This window comes from Larimichthys crocea, chromosome VI (assembly GCF_000972845.2).
Source record: "Larimichthys crocea isolate SSNF chromosome VI, L_crocea_2.0, whole genome shotgun sequence".
Taxonomy (NCBI): Eukaryota; Metazoa; Chordata; class Actinopteri; family Sciaenidae; genus Larimichthys; species Larimichthys crocea.
In genome coordinates this window covers 4,857,489-4,876,317 of record NC_040016.1, presented here as the reverse complement: position 1 = coordinate 4,876,317, position 18,829 = coordinate 4,857,489, and the positions used below count along the sequence as shown (strand labels likewise).

Genomic DNA, 18,829 nt, shown 5'->3' with positions numbered 1-18,829 from the left:
ATGATGAACATATTTTAAACTGAAAAGTGTACATGTCAAAAACTAATTTATTTTTAGTAAATTTGACTTACAAGCTAAATAAATAACATTTTATATTGGATGTGGTCTTGTTTTTCCATTTCCATTTTTCTGCCATATTCTAAAAATAGAACGATACTGTAGAAAGATGTTTGTGTCTGATGTATGCATGTGGGGCCCACATTCTTCTGTTAATACCTGTTAAAGTGCATACAGTATGTGTCTGATGTCAGGATGCAAAAGGATTTCACTTCATCCTGCAGTTCAGCTACCAGTCACAGTCTATAGTTCTTACAGACAACCACTGCATATTACAGCGAATATTAAAAATAAGGAAAAGTACTTTCCCGTGGAGGCATCATACACTCAGCTCTGTGCTGTTGCCCTAAACTCTTCTCACTCGATGCTTCTTATCAGACACCCAGACAGACGTGCAGCTTTCTGCTGGCATTTCTGACACACACACACACACACACGGTCCCTTACGCCCATTTGTACAGCGAGGCTTACACTCCCGGATTACGGAAATCGCCTTTCACCAATGTGTCGGCAAGAGGGCAGATTTTCCACCAAAGCATGGAAGCACTCACCCTCACACAAAAACACACACAGCAGGGCCATGGAGTGTCAGGGAAGGCACCAAATTGTGTTGACCCGCTGGAGACATGGACCCTCCTTTATCCCCTTTTCACAAGTCGGTTTTAGATGGTGGGATTAAACCTCAAGGGCTTCTTTTGTGCGTGTGGCCATGTGAATGTTGAGGTTGGGTTGAGTGTTGGTGTGTCTGCATTTGCAATGCAGTGTGTGTAAAGGAACATCTGGAAACATGCAGTTTGCATATAGTGTACAAGAACACATTGTAGATGGTGTTTCAGCTGGTATTTTGCCAGTCCCAGAAGTGAACAACCTTTAATGCATATACACTTCATTTCATGACACACAAACTCTCCTGGGCTGTGGAAACTCTTTGAGTTTTCTTCACCTGTGTTTCTGTACTCAAGCCTTCACACAGTCAGGTTCGTGAGGTTTAAAAAGACCAATTAACCCTCAGAGTGTAATTACAGCTTTTCAAGCATCAAATGATGCAAATGACACACCCAGAGAGGAGTGTGTTTTTTCTCTTTGATGCAGTGAGAAAAGCTGCCAGCATGACACAGAAGTACAATGAGAGGCTGGTGATGCTGTGCTGCTGTAGGATATTTGATTAATCACGGCCAAATCCATATATAAAACAAAGTCCTTGCTGATTTAATTGTGCATAATAATTTCGAGAGAATAATAAGCTTTCATTTATTTTTTTATTGTCATTGGATTATATATTTATGGTGCTATTATAGGTTATGATCCAGTGCCGCTGTCATCAGCACAGAACTTTAGCTCAGATCGCAATATTCTGGTCCAGCTTCTGAAAGCTACTTTCATTTCCTCAAAACAAAGAAAAATGCTCTCTTTCTCGCTCTCACATACACACACACACGCTAACAGTGTACAAGAGCACCATTTCACTGCTGGTCATTTTCACCTTGATGTGTGCAGTTCAGTCATGAAGAACTGCAAGTGGTGCAGCTTTGATGCCATTGATTTACCATTGTGCTCAAATGGAATATGCTTCCAAGATCTCGCTGTCAAATTAGTTGACATGACAGATCTAAGTGCAGTGGAAATGGGGAGGTTGAAAAACAGCTTTAGTTAAATGGATACTGAGGTAGAGGCAAAAAATAGTCCTTTTCAGTTTCTGAAAATGAGTGAGGGTGGGAGATGGAAAAGGGAGAAAAGGGGACAGGTTGAGATTGAGAGGAGAAAAAAAGAAAAGAAAAAAAAGAAAAAGTCTTTGGAGAGTGCTGTAAATCTACAGGGTGAGGGAGGCCAACATTAGTTTCAGGCCATTTGTGGCATTCTCATCTCAACCGTCTCCTGCAGCACCTACACTGGGGCCAATGAGGCAAAACTGATGGAAAGCAGTCTGAATATGGGAGAGAAAAGACCCTCTTTTCATTTAACCAGGCCTCAAACACTGGCTTCCTCTATGACCCACGGTTAGGACAAGAAAACGAATAATATGACTGGAAATAATTGAGCACATTGTGGACGGTTGTTTTAATATTATGTGATTCCACAGTCAAGGGAAAGACTAAAGAGACATATCTGTGTTTGCTGTTCCCTTTACTCTCGCATGCACCTCTTTCCACAGAGTTAAATGAAACTGTAATGATATCTGTAATATATAAACTATATCATACATTCCCATTCCTGTAGAAAAATAAAGGTCTTAAGGTGAATAGGTGAACCGGCATATTAGAGTGCATCTCAGTATGATTTGGTTCACCTCATTATTTTGAATAGCCCATTACGGTTGGTAATATAATACGGTACACTGTAGTGTTGAATGTGTCACTGTCAGAATGGCTGTGGGCTCCTCATTTGGAGGGATTTTTATCAAAAGTAAACAGAAGCACACAAACAAAACCTAATGGTCGAGTTAACTTTCCACACTTTGGCAGAAAAAGCTCAACGCTTAGTTTAGGAACAGAAGTATGTGGCTTTTTCTTGTTTTTTGTTTTTGTTTTACTGTGCTGAGCTGCTAAATTATATGTGATATATATTTTTATATATATATGTGTGCGTGTGGGAGGGAACAAGTTAGCTCAGTGACATTGTAATGTCTGTACTTCTGTTTGCTCAGTACCCAAAATGAAAACACAGTGGTTTATTTACAACCTCATATCGCAGAGTATTTCATTACAGCTTGTAATGAGCTTGTAATATGTTTTTTTTTTGGATCCGCTTGCAGTTTTATTGCATCTCTTGTGTATTGGAATCTATTGTGTCCATTGTGTCTAGTTTATGTGTACACGTATACATTATGTGTGTGTTTCCACCAACATGTGGGTACATGAGGTAGTAGGACAAAATGTACACCATTATATTACATTATTCAAGAGGAAATGTATGTAAATGTAATGCTTAACAGAGTTCTTCACCCCCAAAATTGCTTTCACATCAATGACTTATTCCCCCAGCCCAGTTTCTGACATCCCCTCACTTCTGAAAGAGGCTGTGACGGATACTGCAAGACAAACAACAACAAAATAAGCTCCCACTCAACCCAGCATCCACAAAATGCTTTATAAACTACTCCCTCAAATCATCTCATGTTTAGTAGCACATAATTAATTGTCAGGGAGTTGTTATTCATTCATTGGCTAGTCTAAGTTTCAGATGTTGGATAACCAAATGCTTTAGTTAAAATTTCTTTCAAACTTTATGCAGTACACTAATACATGACTGCATGGAAAGTTAGATGAGTTTTCAGCTTATCACACTGTAGGTTACACAGGATTTTATCCTCACCAGGAAGAAAGTCTCAAATATAGCAAAGTCGTGACATTAAGGTCAGAAGTTACAAGATGTCTGAGTGTTTTGTCAGATGTTAACAGTGTGAAAATCTGAAAACATGTGGAGTTTGACTCAGAAGTGTGTGTTTTAATTGGTTTTAGGCTCTTTAAATGCTGCAGTTGTTTGATGTGTGATACTGTGGTTTCCATATTAATCCACTACTGTAACAGTATCTGAATGACAATAAACAATAAACACATTATATGTGTTAATGGTGAAGTCAAAAGCTGCTCTGTACTAAATGACTCCAATCTTCATAACTGGTCTGTACGATATAAACATAGGCATTTTCATTTGAAATTGACAGCAGGTAAAGATTATCATTTAATTAACCCGAACCATCAGAAGGACCATAATTATCATTCGGTCTCTAATTCCTTATTAGACAGAAGTCACAGTTCAATTGATGGAGCCAATAGGCATTACTTCATACAATCAGTTACTCATTACATCTTGGCTTAGCTTCATACAAGTCTATATGCAGCCTCTGCCTGTGATAGAAATTCAGAGTGAGTTTATCTTTCAGCTTCAAGGAGCAGACAGACTTTGTTGACATGTCTTGTTCTGGTTTAAATCAGGACACTCCCTTTTCTCTCGACACAATCCTCAGAGTGCGTCCCAGAATCCAGGAGTTTCTTGTTGCTGAAACATCCACAATAACAGCGAGGTCTCCAGGAATAAAGTTCCTTTTAATCTTGTTCAACATACTTTACTTTTTCATGATGAAGTACTGTCTCCAAATACTTAACCTGACTGCATCTCCGTCTTCAGTACACGTCCTCGTGTTGGAGCAGTCCAGAAAGTGTAACGTTGAATCATCAGCTCCAGTAGATGATTCAACGTTAGAGGCTCCGGACTGTTCTTGTCATTTGTTAGTGTTGTGACTGGTCTATCATTAATTCACATAAAGCTTTTTATCATTCAGAAGTTGCTCTTTTAGAAGAGTCATTTGGTGAATAATGTCACTTTGTTGCAAAGTTAACACCAGCCTACAGATCTCTGTCATAACATCCTGTACATACATTTTACAGCTTGGCTTCTTAATGTTCTGATGTGCAGCAAGTACATAAATATTATTTTGATCTACTGCTCTTACTGATGTCAATGTTTCATTTAGTTTAATTTATTTCTTAATTGTAAAGATTGTACTTTATATAATCAAATTAAAGTGTGCATCATCTAATTACACATCTAGAGAAGTTTAAAGTTTCCCCCCCCCCCCCACCATAAAACTGAGCTGCTACTTGAATGAAAATGAGTATTTACAATAGAATGGATAACTGTAATTTGAAAAAAATCACTCATAGTTAGAAACCCACAGATCATTCTAACCCTGCCGCTGCCCTCAGCTCTACAGAGCATCTTAGTGTCTTATAGCGCATTGTTTTGGTTGTATGGTCCACATCTTTATTGTTTCACTCTTACTGAATCCCAATCCAACTTAATTTCCAGAAGCAGCAAGCACAGACTAACCTTCAGTTTCTATCTTCAGGTTTTAAGAATACCTTTGCCTGCATAGCAGTGACACTCTACGATCAGAATAGTATAAAATGCTCAGTGAACAGCTAATACCATTACTTGAATCTTCAGTTAATTATACCCTTAACTATGGTGAACTCCCACCACCTTGGAACAAAGCCATAATATCAGTGATCCCTAAGGGAAAGAGCAGTGTGACTCACTAGTGCTACAGATCAATATAAGTACTGAATGTAAATCACAAACAAATTGGATATCATAGATGAAGATATGACCGGTTTTATTAGAGGACACCAAACACAAGACAAGACGAACACTTCATATCATTAACCCTGTAAAACGTGATAAGATCAGTGCAGCCATAGTAAGTCTCGAGGCAGAGGGGTGTCGTTTAGCTCAGTTGGTAGAGCAACTGCCCAGTCCTTTCCGTGGCAGCCCAGGGTTTGAATCTGACCTGTGGCTCTTTCCCGCATGTCATTCCCTATCTTTCTCTCTCTCCCCACATTCCTGTCACTCTTCAAGCTGTCTCTGTACAGACAGAATAAAGCTAAAAAAAAATAAAATAAGTCTTGAGTCAGAGAAGGCATTTGATAGTGTTGGATGGACATTTCTGTATCAGATGCTTGAAAAACTTAAACAAAATGATTAAGCCATTCAGTTTATTAAAACACTTTATCAATGACCGAACGTGACAATAAAAATAAATTGCAGTCTGACTGACAGTATTACATTAGAGCAATCCACGATCAATCTTTGGGCTGATTTCTGATGATGTACTGTAATAGAACCCAGATACATGCTTTCCTATGTTTATCGGGCAGTTGAAAGTTTCTATTCAGGGTATAAATTGAGCTTAGCTAGCATATTGACATTCAACTATTACTCATCCAAAAATATGAAATACCTTAGTATCTCTTTACCACAGAAATTGGTGAACTATACCAACTAAACCAATTATAAAAGATTGGATCAGGACATTAGGAGTGATATTGAGAGATACGCAGTCCTTCCACTGGACATGAAGAAGCTCTCAACTAGGCACTATATACCAGACAAACAACTTAGAATGTGGGATAAAAACATTTCAGGTTTATATGGAATGGAAAACGGCTTGAAGTCAAATTTAAACACCACTTTGGAATTGGGAAAGATAAAGGCTAGAACAATAGTTTACTGGTGTGCTAAGGAATATCGAAAGAGAAAAAATCTTATTGCAGATAGAGAGTAAACAAGGGACCTGTTAGAGCAGTTATCCGATTTAGTCCAGAACTGTAGTTTAATTTGGTAAGAAAATATAGACTAGAAAAGTGCTGCTAAAGCTAAAACAACACAGTGTGGATGATTGACACCTGTCACCTGTCGACCAATCAGAGTCAGGAGAATCGATTAGTACCGCCCACATTCACCTTTGACCCACCAATGACGATCCAGAATGAAGTAAACCCAAAGGTAGTATATCGCAGCAAGAGGTCTCACTTCACTGTCAAAGCCTCTTTGTCTTTATGTAACAACCAGGAGCTTCGTGACTGATTCAAACTAAAGCAGAGACAGAGCAGGAGACATTAGCAGCGTTTCTTCATGCTGGAATAGAACTTTTGACATAAAACAGCAAAGATCAGACATACTGCATCATTTTGTGGGTTTTGTTGCTACTCTTTGGGGGCTAGCTCACCGAGTTTTCATCGCACAGTGATGAGACACATATCTTTGAAAGATATATTTTTATTTTTTGGATGTGGATAAGTTCGGCGGGCCGTATTGAAAAGCCTAACGGGCCGTAGTTTGCCCATGTCTGGACTAAACAATCAGGATGTTTTCAGATTTCTGCAGTTAAGGGACTACTTCAAGAGAAAATAAAGAATAGTACAAAAAACTTATATAAAAAGGAATCATTTAAAACATAACCAGAGTTTATCAAATTAATATATATTAATAACATTTAATTCTGCGATAATACGCTATCTGTAAAGCAGAGAAAGGGAAAGTGAATTAGGTGTAAATATTTCAGAAAATGAATGGATCGAAAATCTGGAGAACGCAACAGTCATCACAACACCCTGAACATCCTGGAAAGAACATGGTTGCAACGTAATAAAATTCTTTATCATACCTAAAGTAGCAAGAAAATGTGCATCCACACCACAATTGTGTTGGAGACACTGTGGAGAAGTAAATGTAGACCACTCGTGCTTTGGTTATGTCCGCGAACAGTTTTGGGGAGATGTTGGTGACAGGACAGGTCAATGAACTAGTGAACATTACATAGGAGCTGGTTTTGTGGAGATATCGCAATCCAGACCCTTTCTTTTCTTTTTTTTTGTGTGTATATGTTGGGTTGTGTTTCTATATTTTTGGAAATAAATACATATGCAGTGTTTTAAAAAAAAAAGAACACTTTGCTAAGGCAGCACAGCTCTTAATTCCAGCTTGCCTGAGGCAGTATTGTGCACTTGACACTGAGACAGGATCCTGTTCCTGTTTAAGGCAGCACAGATTTTGATGCTAAGCTTCCAATTTCTTTTACCGATGTCTGGAGTTTTGTTACAATGTTATTTAACTGTTGCTCAGAGGGTTTTTTGTCTTTCTACCCTTTTACTTGTCAGTCTTCTTTGCAAAGCCTACATACAAAATAACATCTATTTAAAGCATACGAGACCATTCAGACATATAGAGTAGTGCTCTCATCTGTCTGACTGAAGTAAATGACGATTTTGTGGGAGGTGATTCCAAACTTTTGAACAGTAGTGTTTATTCACAAGGCGTCCAGAAACATTCTCCAAAAAAATCCTAATTTTGCTTTTTGTTAGCCACACGAGTAAAGAGGCAACTGTTTGTTCATTACATTAATATGGGCTTATAATATATCAGTGTTGTGTTTAGAGCTTGTTGCACTGCTAACAAGTGCACAAAAAAATCTGTTAATGCAGATTTAAATGACGAAACATAACCTCAGAGGCATTTATGGTTGTTTGGGTAATTCTACAAACTCCAACATTTAAAATCATTTTATTATCATATTTTCTGTGCTTACAATTATGAGGAAGATTTGCAAAAGCTGCAAAGTTGGATTTAACTTAATTTGGTGTACTCAGCAAATATATTTGTATATTATACACTCAAAATGTACAGTACCAAGTGTAATATAAATTAGCCCTAGGCATTTGCTTTTAATGGATCTGCAGGTTAGTGCAGTCTTACCTACTGCACCATGATAGAATTTTCCCACAAACACAAATCTCTTGCGGCATAAAAAGAGTGTTTATGTCTAAACATTTGTGCAGATTGCCTTTTGTTTGCTGGATTATGCCTGGGTCTGTGAGGGGACTTGCGTGTCTCTCTGTATTTGTGTGTGTCTCTGTGTACTGAGTGTGTGTGTTCGCCTGTTTGTCATTCTCAGCATCCCCAGTCGGACAATTAGAAGGTGACAGTCCCATTAGAGCCAGCCCAGTAGTACAAAGGCTGAGTGCTGTTGTGAGTGACACAGAGCTCAGCCTCTCACTAAACAACTGTCAGTCTGCCCCCGTCCACTCTGACCCCTCTGGCAGCCTCCCTCTGAGCCACTCGAACTCCCCTCCGGACTCTCATTGGCAGCCTTAGCAGCTCCCTGAGCCAAGCATGGCCCTCCTTTCAAGCCTGGCCTCTAACTGATTGGTTGGACCCCGCTAGCCTTAGGCATGCCAGAAGGGCTTTCAACTGGCCTTAGGGTGCTGCTGATTGGCCAGGCTGTCAGGGCCGCATGTCCCCTACGGGAGCTTGTGGCAGCAGCTTGGTTTGAGGGATGCAGTATGACAATGGTGCAAAGGTGGAAAGGGAAAGTGCAAGAGCAGCAGAAAGTTCCTCACTATCTCCCCACCCATCCATCTATAACCCTATCTATCTATATCTATCTCTTTATGCCACTGTCTTTCCCTTTAGTCAGCCCTCCAGCAGCCAACCATGTCCTCACTGTAATTATCTTGTGGGACATTTCTCTGTGCATGGAAGAACATGCTGTATGGTTTACCTGCCGTCCTTGTGTTGGGAAGCCTTAGATAGAGCAGGAGGACGGAGCTATCTAACGAGATGAGACTCTCCGGGGGTCCACGGTCTGCTTGGGGAGGGTAAGACCATTGCCTCCTCCAGTCCCATTGCAGAATGAGAGGATGTGGCTCTCCTTATAAGAGAGACAGAATGGCTGTATTTGCTCCATTCTTCTCCCCTCGCTGTGAATCAGGGGAATTAATGCCATTGTTAATGCAGAGAGACCGCTGGAACATTTCAACAGGATTCTCATGTCTCGCGGAGCTCATCTAAATTGCCTGGCTAATGCTGTAATTGGGTTTGTGAGTCACTTCTTAACTTCCATTAATATTTGTTCTCCCTCTAATTGCCCCCTTTTCCAATCCTACATTTTCATTCCTCCGTCTGGTTAATGGTCTGAGGTAGAAGCCGCGATGTGCGTGCACGCGAGTGCACTTGAGAAGGCATCTAATCTATTTTTGAGCAGATACAAAATGGTGAAGTGCTGGAATTCCTTTCTCTCAAAATTTACAGAACATCCTCCAGATATTCATGATCCATACGAGCTCAGGAAAGAAAAATACCTCTCCTCCAAAGACTTTATATCAGTTTAAAAAGAGAGCCAAACTCTTTCATTTGAAGGTTTTTTATTCGATATGCTGGCGGCATGCAGAATCCTTTCCACTGTTCATTTAAACGACGTATTACTTGGCAATGCCTCTGCTTTCTTAGATGTTTTCTTCTAAGCTTCTTCTGTCTTTTTACACTCACCTATAACTGGATCGTCATTCCCTCTTATACATCACATTAAAACAGCTCCTCTGGAGGGAGGGAAAAAATTACCCCCAAAAGGTTTTTAGCTTTGTTTCTTTAAATTGTCAAATTCCCTTCACAGAAACATTACCTCAGGAAACCTCAGGAACTCAAAGGATTCAATTCAACTGACCGTGTTAGAAAGTGGAGACGAATGGCTGAATAACAGTGTCAGTACCAGAGCAGACAACCCTTCCTCAGGTGGTGACTGTTGCTCGTTTGTATTGATGGGACTCTCGCTGCTTCCTTCCCACTGGGAGAAATGGGAGGAGAGAGTGCAGAAGGGTGAGAAACAGAAAGAGATAGAGATAGACAAACTGATATGGCAGCACAAATACAGACTAAATGAGAGAGCACACCAAATGAAAAGGAAGGGGAAAAATACATATTTCAGAGCTGCATGGAGCTTGGTTCATTTCCCATTCACTTTCCGATCCATAATGGACTAGCATGCCTGCTTGCCAAGGCCCAGACGGCTGTTCTTTATGAGTATCAGGGATAACTGTGTGCGACGGTGGCTGTCAGTGGCTCTCACTTGAGAGATATTAAACCTGAGCTCTCTGCAGCTTCTCCCTCACAAACCTTCTATGTGACTATTTTTAAAACCATCCACACCATTCCCTTCTCATGACGCCACCAAACTGACAGGTTTTATCCCCTCTTTATCGCCGCACTCTCGCGTGTAAGGTTGTTATTGTATTTTGTAGGAAGGAAAGTTTGACGGCTGGCAAAAACTTGAGCTCCCACATTTTCCATAATTGGAAATTTTGTTGCCATTTTGTCAGCCCATCTCTCTCATTCTTTCATCCTCTGCTTCCCTATTTCCTCCTCTGTCATTTTGTTGGATGTTTATGTGGATGGCCTATCAGACTATTTGAATTCCTCTTCCCCATCAAAAGCAGGGCACATCAGCTTTGAAGAGTGACAAGCACACAGCAGGAGGGATCAAAGCAATGCAAAACTGAAATTTAAGAGGAAGTTAAAAAGCATGTAGTTTTGCCATTTCCCTCATGTTCAACAAAGAGAAAACAGATACTGTACAACAGCAGGGGAAGAAAGATGAGACATTATCAAACACAGTGATTTTTTTCAAGGGTACCTGTGTAGTTTGCAGATGCACAGATGTGTTTGATAATGCTATTTAACAAGCAGTTCACCCATTCGCAATGACTAATGTTAGCAGCCATTCCAGCATCCCCGTGAGTGCAAAAGTTTATTGCCGGATCTGAATATTTTAACCCCAGGCGTCAAACTGAAGTCAAGCTGCTTAGATATATAAATCAATAGTCTAGCATGGCACTGTCATTGTCTTTGTTTAAAATCATTAACTAAGGTGACAGACCTACTATGAATCTGCAGGGGAAAAAAACAACAACTCAAGGCATATTTTAAAACCGGGCAGTAGTATAAAAGGAGCAGTAAAGAAAATAGAAATTACACATAAGGGCTTGCAGCGGAAAATACTGGAAATTCACACTACTTGAGGAAAATTTTTGTAATTTCAAGGGGTAAGGGTAAGAACATCAGAGAGCAAATAAGATTTGGATATCTCTAAAACCTCTTTTTAAAAGGTCAAAAATTCTCCCACTCTGAATCCACATGATGAATCGACCGCCATGAGGTGATTAGACAGAAGCCCTCAGACTAATCCGGACTCAAATTTTGCCTCATTTAGACAAAAACAATTCGGAATCATGCTTTCGTTTAACCCAATAACCCTATTGTTACGTCTTATGTGCCTGTGTAAACATTCTGGGAGACGGAGTCTAAAAGCAGAGCAGGCTTGTGAGTATATGAGGCATCCAGTCAGTAAGAAGTTTCTAATACAGACATCCATATATTTGGCAGACACTCTTAATTATGGCTGACAGCTAAAGCATGACTGAGAGGCCGCAAGAAGGGCTCTGTGATGGCCTGTCTGTGTCCCGAGTTTTCACTTCCTCCCACAATGCACCTCAGCACGGAAATTTCATTAATTTGACTTTACTGCCTTTATCCTCTGTGTATTGGCCAACCTTCACACTCACATGCTTGCATACAAACTGCAGCTCTAACTGCTGTGAAGTAGATGTTTTCTATACTTGGCTAGTGGTGCCTTCAGTGGCATTTACTGTTTCACCATGTAGTATAAATAGCTGGTATATTAAACATGACTTCATTTGGTCAGCATTAACATAATTATTAGATCACAATTAAACAATGCCTAAATATGAGATATATGAGTCATGAGTTCAAAAGACTGAAGCCAGTATTCTGTAGATGCACTACAAAAATTAAAGGATAATTTTAGTACTTTGCAACATGGCTCCTATTTTCATTTTAATTGTGTCTATTTTAACTGTGATATGCTAATGTTGCAGTTGCCACCTCCATTATAAAGATTCAACAGCTGTTAACACCCTCGATTGGCTACTCTGCCTGCATAGAAGAAGAATCTGCTAGCTCACATACCGATTTGTTTACATGCAAGGATGTGTATTACTATCAATTTACCATGTACATAGACTAGTGAACTAGTAACAGAATACTGTGTGCATTTATTAGTCAAATCAGCAGTTCATCACAGGGCTGACACATAGAGACAAACAACAATAACCTGATGTCTTTGGACTGTGGGAGAAAGCCGGAGTCACCAAGGAAGAGAATATGAAATCTCCACATAGAAAGGCCTCATCCAATTGCTCCAAAACCTTCCTGCTGTGAGGCACCACCGCCCTTCAATTTGAAATAATTCATGTAAAATTGAATTTTGTTTGGGAAGCTTAAAGAGGCTCATGTTGTTTGTCAGCGTATGTTGTTTTGCGGAGTCATTTTCCTCTACAGCAGAAGTGGAATGAAGAGGAACAGAATTCTCCTTTAAGTGCTTTATGGTTTCGCTATAATGGCGATGTTCTATACAGCATTTTGAATGGGTGAGAAATGTTTTGCTACTGGAGCCTTTTCAAACTAGTTCTAGCACTGATCAAGAGACACACAAGCAAGACACAGAGCAAGGTTCATATTCAGAGATCTGACCTTTACAAAGCGGGTTTAATGGGCAGGAGCTGGCTGTTGCTTTAGGAAACTTCTTGTTTATCTTGACTATTTTAACTATCCTCATTTTGCATGCATGTGTGACCCTCAGACAACTGAAAAGGCCACAGCATGTAGCCTTATCCTCTTGATAATATAGTATTTGAGTGTTTGTAAATTCATAAAGTGTTCATATTGTGTTGCATGGATCTGTGGTAGTGTGTCCTGGTGTGGCTCTTGAGCCTGTGTAACCTGTAGGGGGTGTTTGATGTACCCTAAAGGCAAAGTGAGGTGACTAAGCCCTATAAAGATCTATAAAACAGAAAGAGAGAGATGTGTGAAGCCAAAGGACTATAACACAGGCCTGGACCATTAAGCGTGGACAAGACATAAAAGAGGCTATCAAAGAGTGTAAACCACAGATTCCCATTATTGGGTGACATTAGCCCATAGCAAACAGTAACCCTTCATGATCCCATGAGTGCCTGCAGCACACTGTCCTTTAATGACTTCCTGGTTGAATGATTGTTTCCTGGAAGCAAACTAGTCGTAGGGAGAGAAGTGCAGCTCGACACATGCTCGTCCTTTGCATAGCAGAATGCTGCTTTGTTCGTTTTGCACTATTGCTAAAAATCAGACATGGCGTGAATGGATCAAACAAGTACCGTCAAATAAACAGCAAATTAGTCCCTGTTTATGTACGCATCAAACTATTTATGCAGATAGGGTGATCATACAGGGTTGGATCAATTAAAGGAGATTTGGACAGACTGAAACTTCACAGTGCGCTAATTAGACAGCCAGCCGCTACGCTCAATAAATGGAAATGTATTCCTTTCCATTCCTTTCCTTCTATCTGTTTGTGAGCCTTGCGTCACCCTGGAGGAGTTTAACAGAACACTAATTCTTCATCTAATTTTCCCTAACTCCCCATTGCTTTCGCTCCCCGTGTCTCTCTGCCTCCATTCCTCACCATCTTTCTTCTCACGCTGATAGCTTGTCCCACAGGATCCCAGCAGTTGTCAGTAATCAAGGAAATCACTCTCAAAGAGCTACAAATAGGTCACTTATATGATGTCTGGTTTGATCTGACGGATACAGACAGCCAGTTAAGTCCCTTGCATCTGCCTCCCTCTGCTATTCCTGGTGTGATTAGTGGCCATTCTATCTTCCAGGAGGTACTGATGTAAGAGAGACAATGAAATATAGCTATGGAAAGAGAGAGAGGTGGGCAGAAATACCAGATTTCATCATTAGCATTCTATTGAAATGGCTCAATTGAGCAGTTGTCACTCATGGGATTCCCAGGACTCCAAGAAGCCATGCTTCTTAATTTATTCAATTTATTGATATAAAGACTCTTCATTAAGAGGCAATGTGACATCTGGTCTCAGGTGGCTTTGATGTGGAATTTTAAGCGGGCGTGGAAACAGAGGCCGCGTATCGTGTAAGAGCTCCTTTGTTTTTCTCTTGGGGCTATTTCACAAATGTGCCAACCACACACAGCCGGCTTTGAAGTTCCAGTGAAGAGAGACACACATGCACTCAGACACGCAACCATGCACACGTCCAGATGAAGAAGCACGGTGCCGTGGCAGGTGAAAACTTCATAGGTGCATTTCCCACACGACGGCCCTGTGAATTATTGAACTGAGCTGGTTGTCCTGATCCATGCTTTTGCGTGCACACTGAGATCCTCTTACCCGTCAAACACTTCACTACACACATATACATGTAGGTTTCTTCTTTTTTTTCCGCATGTTCCTGCAGCTCGAGCAGATGGGACTCTCCGTGGTGCGCCTCAGTTCATTTCTTGTTGTTTTGAACCTCAACGTGTTTGTCTTCTTCGCAGATAAGATGGAGGATTTCTCAGGCACGTTCTCATTACTAAAATCTATAATCTGTCTGTTCTGCTCCACATTATTATCTGTTATCCAAACACATGACATTAATGATGAGGGTGAATGATCAAATTATATTATTATTTATGCCATGATTGGCAGATGGTGGGCGTTGTGAATAATTAATGCAATTTGTCTTACAGTATTATTGTCACGCAACAGTGAATACATGTATAAGTAGAACAGCCTGAGTGCACTGATTGATATGACTTATACAATACTGTACATTACACCTGAGCCTGCAGGGTTCACGTATGGATCTTGTGTGAAGTGAGCTCAGGAAATGAAAATTGTATCTGTGAAAGCTTGCAGCACTGTGGGTGTGGGAGGAGCACGTTGGAAATTAAGAGAGAGGGTATCATGTTCAAACAGAGAGATGTTTTATGCAGAAGCTGCCGTCACTGCTGAACGGATGAAGTAATTTCATTTTCATGCATGATCTGCAACCCCACAGACCAGGAAAATTGCTTAGGAGGGGAAGAGAAAGATAGAGAGAAAAAAGAGCCAAGCCTTCCTTTTTCTCCATTTGACTCTGTGATTATTCCCACTGGCTTGTAACCATAGTGATAGTTTGGTGCCAGTAAAAAAAAAGAGTCAACGCAGTGTGTGTTCAGAACCAGTGGGTGAGGTCGAAGTAGAGATCATATGAAGATATTTGGCATTTAAAGATCAAATAAAATCAAGTTTTATTTGTATAGCCCAAAGTCACAAAGTACATTTGCCTCGGAGGGCTTTACAATCTGTACAGGGAGTGACACCCTCTGTCCTTAGACCCTCGGTTCGAGTGAGGAAAAACCACAAAAAACCCTTTAACAGGGAAAAAATGTGGAAGAAACCTCAGGAAGAGCCACAGAGGAGGGATCCCTCTCCCAGGACGGACAGACATGCAATATGTTATGTGTACAGAACAAATCAACACAAACATATTGTACAATTACAATGAATGATAAAATGACAATGAATTACAATGAATGATAAAATGATTACAGTAGCAGTGGAACCTGTGATAGAGGACACAGATGCAGCAAGTCATTAACTAATTATAAACTGTAATGGAGATATGGTAGCAATAATGGCAGTAATAATATATGTAGTGGACGTCGTGAATGACCACAGCAGCAGCCACAATCCATGAGTTTTCAGTAGAGGGAGATGTGACTGCATCTTCTACCAGTACCGTGTAATACCATAAAATCAAACTGTATATGGCCTACTAGGTTTGAGTCTCCCCCACAGAGGGTCACAAAGTGAATCGTTGTGGTTGCAAGAAGATTTCTGAGGTAGGAAATCTGAAATACCAAAACTGGAAATAATATATAATAAAAAATTTTTTGTCTTTAAGCATTAAATCCTAAATATATGGTAAGCAGGGTTGCATGTAATCACTGACTGAAATCATTAGTGCTGCTGTGCAGTAATTGCATGAAACACAAATGTAATATAGTGTTAATTTGTCTTGATATGTGTGTTATTGGAGTTTGAGTCTCCGGCTCTTGCATTTCTTCACATGATGAAAATTACACAATTTAATTGGACCAGAATTATCATTTAACTTCAGGGTCCTTAGTGTCACAACATGTCTGTACTGTTTGTCCTCAGGTGACTGAGTCTGTCTGTACTCATTTGCTGGCCATAAACACACAATATAATGCAATACTATGCAATATGATTAAAAAGTTAGAGGAATAGTTTTCTGGGAAATCTGCCTAATGAGAGTTAGATGAGAGGATTTATACCACTCTGTAAATATGAAGCTACCACCAGCAGCCGGTTAGCTCAGCACAAAGGAAATATCAGGAAATGTTTAACCTGGCTCTTTTCCAGTGATAACAAACCTCAAAGTTCACGTTATATGTCATTTGTTAAGTCGGTACAAGAAACAGAGTGTAAAAATGGCACTTTTTTGCAGGGTTATGTGGCTAGGTGAGGTGGATTTGGGGATTTTGTTATTTTTGGACAGTCACACTAGCTATTTTCCCTGTTTCGTGTTTCGTGTGTTATGTTTATTGTACAGACATGACAGTGGTGTGAACCCTTCAATTTAACATTGGGAAGCAAGCAAATATTACATTATATCACATTTTGGGACAAAAACCTAAATTTCAGGGATTAAATAAAGAAAAGTAATAATATAATAATAAGGTTCAGAGATGACAGCCTTTGTATGCTGTAAAGAATTGGTAATGGTAACACTGTCGGACCCACATGTGAAGTCACACTGACATTGCTGCATTGTATGGTGAGACGGAAGAATCTCTGCAGCCCATTGAAAATCAATGCCACGGGAAGAAATGCTACAATCTTCTTTTGTCTTTCGAGTCAGCAAGGTGCTGAACAAAAGTACTGATATTTTTTATTGCTCTGGCAGTGGAGCGGCTCATACTGAAACCTGTTCAAAGTGAAATATATCACTCTTTAAATGTCACATTCTGAATTGCGTGTGAAATAACATTGGAGGTGTTAAAGGTGGAACAGGCACAATAAGATATTAAGCCACATAGTGGAGAATAATGGCATGAGTCATTTTCACATCATCCAGGCAGGTAGCGTCATAGCTGTCTGTAAGGTAATTTTACACTTGTTCAAAGTCCTGCCATGAAAAAGAAAACCAAAAATTCAATAGGTCAAACAAAATATTCTGACAATGGATCTATTTCCCACTCTGCACATTGTTCAGTTTTCAATTTTCACCTCCAGGGTGTAGGTTCAAAGTGTTGGCAAAAAAGAAAGCTCACAGTGGAAACGTTATCATCATTGCATCTAACAAACCTCCCATATACACACTCTGCTCACGAACTTTAGGCTTTATTCCGTAATGCTTTTTTTTTTATCAATGTATGTCACTATGCTTGTAACATTTTGTGTTTTCTGTTGCGAGTGCAGAACAAGTTTGAAAGCCAGGAATAAAAAACAGATTTTCCTCCCTGCTAAACTTGTTTCTTTGGTTCTGTCCCCAGATCCGCTCAGATCAGGACAAGGACGTTGGCATCCGCTACAGCATCACTGGAGCAGGCGCTGATCAGCCGCCGAGTGGGATCTACAACATAGACCCCATCAGCGGCAACATGTTTGTCACTCAACCCCTGGACAGAGAGGAGAGGGCCTCCTTCCATGTAAGGAAGAAATGAATCTGTCTTTTCTGTTTTCTGTTTCCCCTCCAGCTCCATTTATGGCTGTCTCATTATCTCCCAATTATCCTTGTGGAAATGCGACTCGCCTTTTCTCTTCCCCATCTTCCTTTCATTCCAACACTAATGTTTCCTGCCAAACAAGCACGAGTCAGAGCGCATTTAGAGAACATGTCACACTGTTAGCTGCTGTACAGTAACCTGCACACCAGCCTCTCCAGGCTCTGATCGATGCTGAAGCCAGCAATGAAATGATGAATGCCTTGGCAAAACACACAACCACTTCAGCTGTCATTTAGATTGAGCTTTAGCTGCGCAGAGTAGCGAAGGATGGATAGGACAGAGTGAAAGAAACAGAACCGAGGTAGAGTGCGGAAAAAATGTTGTCTTTGTGCTTTCCATCAGAGCAAATGAGCAGGTGAAGCTTCAAGTGTGTGTGTACAGGTCTGCATGCTTACAAAGGCGTGTGCTTGTGTATGTACATGTATTGAAAACTGATTGATATATGATGTGTGTTTTTATCATAAGAGGAGTCGGGTCTTTTTTCCCCTGTCTCTTCTCACTTTGTACTTTCTTTTTCTTTGTGTCCCCATTTTACTTCACCGCCCCCACGCATTGTTGCACACTCACCTTGTGTCCCACACACAGGAGGCTGAAAGTTTGACCTGATGACCGGACCCTCTGGAACCTCGGGTCAAACAGCTTCCTTAATGCATGAATTAGATATGCAAAGCACATGAGACTTTTTTGAACGCAAGGCCATTGGTTCATTCCAGGTTTCAATTTATATCAGCAAAGACTAACACCTCTACTCAAGGTGAGCGCTGGTGTCAGACAGTGTAATGGATGGCTACGCTACTGATAGAGCTAATTCAAAAGCATGCTGCTGTCGCAGAGGAAGAATAGAATAAAGGAGAGTGGATCTCTTGAGCGTCTCTATCAGCACACACTCTCAGCAGTAAATGCACACATTATAAACACACACACACAGTATGTGCGGTGACTGTAACTGGGTGTGTTTAGTTTTAGATGAGCCTCTTGTTACTTTACCTGCTACGTTCAGGCTCTGGATACTGATTCTCA

The 18,829-nt window shown here is 40.4% G+C and overlaps 1 protein-coding gene across 2 annotated transcripts in view; it reads left to right on the top strand.

Moving 5' to 3' along the window:
* Positions 1-18,829, top strand: part of cdh4 (cadherin 4, type 1, R-cadherin (retinal)) — a 179,808-nt gene that overhangs the window by 121,188 nt on the left and 39,791 nt on the right. For both annotated transcript variants that reach the window (XM_019268399.2, XM_010755587.3), the window contains exon 6: positions 17,576-17,731. In XM_019268399.2, coding sequence (XP_019123944.1) covers positions 17,576-17,731 — 156 coding nt within the window. The remainder of the gene's footprint in view (positions 1-17,575; positions 17,732-18,829) is intronic.